The 814-nt window shown below is 50.4% G+C and overlaps 1 protein-coding gene across 1 annotated transcript in view; it reads left to right on the top strand.

The window, feature by feature from the left end:
* LOC106819517 (magnesium transporter NIPA2-like) overlaps positions 1-814 on the top strand; it is a gene marked incomplete at both ends in the record, with an annotated part of 20220 nt that overhangs the window by 6310 nt on the left and 13096 nt on the right. Inside the window, one exon of the mRNA XM_014824137.1 lies at positions 266-356. Within this exon, the coding sequence (XP_014679623.1) occupies positions 266-356 (91 nt within the window). The remainder of the gene's footprint in view (positions 1-265; positions 357-814) is intronic.

The following is an 814-nucleotide window of genomic DNA, read 5'->3' as shown; positions in this document are numbered from 1 at the left end:
CTATATAGATACAGTCTATAGATATAGATACACTCTATATAGATACAGTCTATAGATATAGATACACTCTATTTTACGATTATAAATAATATTACTAAATACACTAATATACGAGTAAATGCACTCTATATTATACACTTCTGATACAAATTACCACACACGTACCAATAGAATGTTTAGTATATCTGACGTCGTACGTTGCACCGCCTACCGTACCGGTGCAACGCTTCCGGTGCGTAACATAGCGCGGTACTTTCTCTTGCAGTGGCCTTCGGGGAGGCGGAAAACTTTGTGGCATACGCGTTTGCACCGGCGACCCTAGTCACGCCTCTAGGAGCCCTCAGCGTCATCGTCAGGTAAGGGTGGAGCTCGAACGCGGCGCTAAACCAGCGCGCAGTTATAAGCTGCATAACAGCTTGTGTTTGTTTCGTTAGACTTGTTTGTTCGTTACCTTGTTTCGTGTCGTTGCTGACGTTGCGCTACCTCAACGAGCGGCTGAACTACGTTCTTGTGTTTGTCGGCAGCGGCGTCGTATCTACGTTCTTGTGTTTCGCCGGCAGCGCGGTGCTGGCGTCGTAACCACGTTCTTGTGTTTGTTTGGTGGCAGCGCGGTGCTGGCGTCGTAACCACGTTCTTGTGTTTCGTCGGCAGCGCGGTGCTGGCGTCGTAACCACGTTCTTGTGTTTGTTTGTCGGCAGCGCGGTGCTGGCGTCGTAACTACGTTCTTGTGTTTCGCCGGCAGCGCGGTGCTGGCGTCGTAACCACGTTCTTGTGTTTCGCCGGCAGCGCGGTGCTGGCGTCGTAACCACGTTCT

This window comes from Priapulus caudatus, unplaced genomic scaffold (genome assembly GCF_000485595.1).
Source record: "Priapulus caudatus unplaced genomic scaffold, Priapulus_caudatus-5.0.1 Scaffold3595, whole genome shotgun sequence".
Lineage (NCBI taxonomy): Eukaryota > Metazoa > Priapulida > Priapulimorpha > Priapulimorphida > Priapulidae > Priapulus > Priapulus caudatus.
The sequence above is the reverse complement of the archived record's forward strand: the minus strand, read 5'-3'. Positions and strand labels throughout refer to the sequence as shown.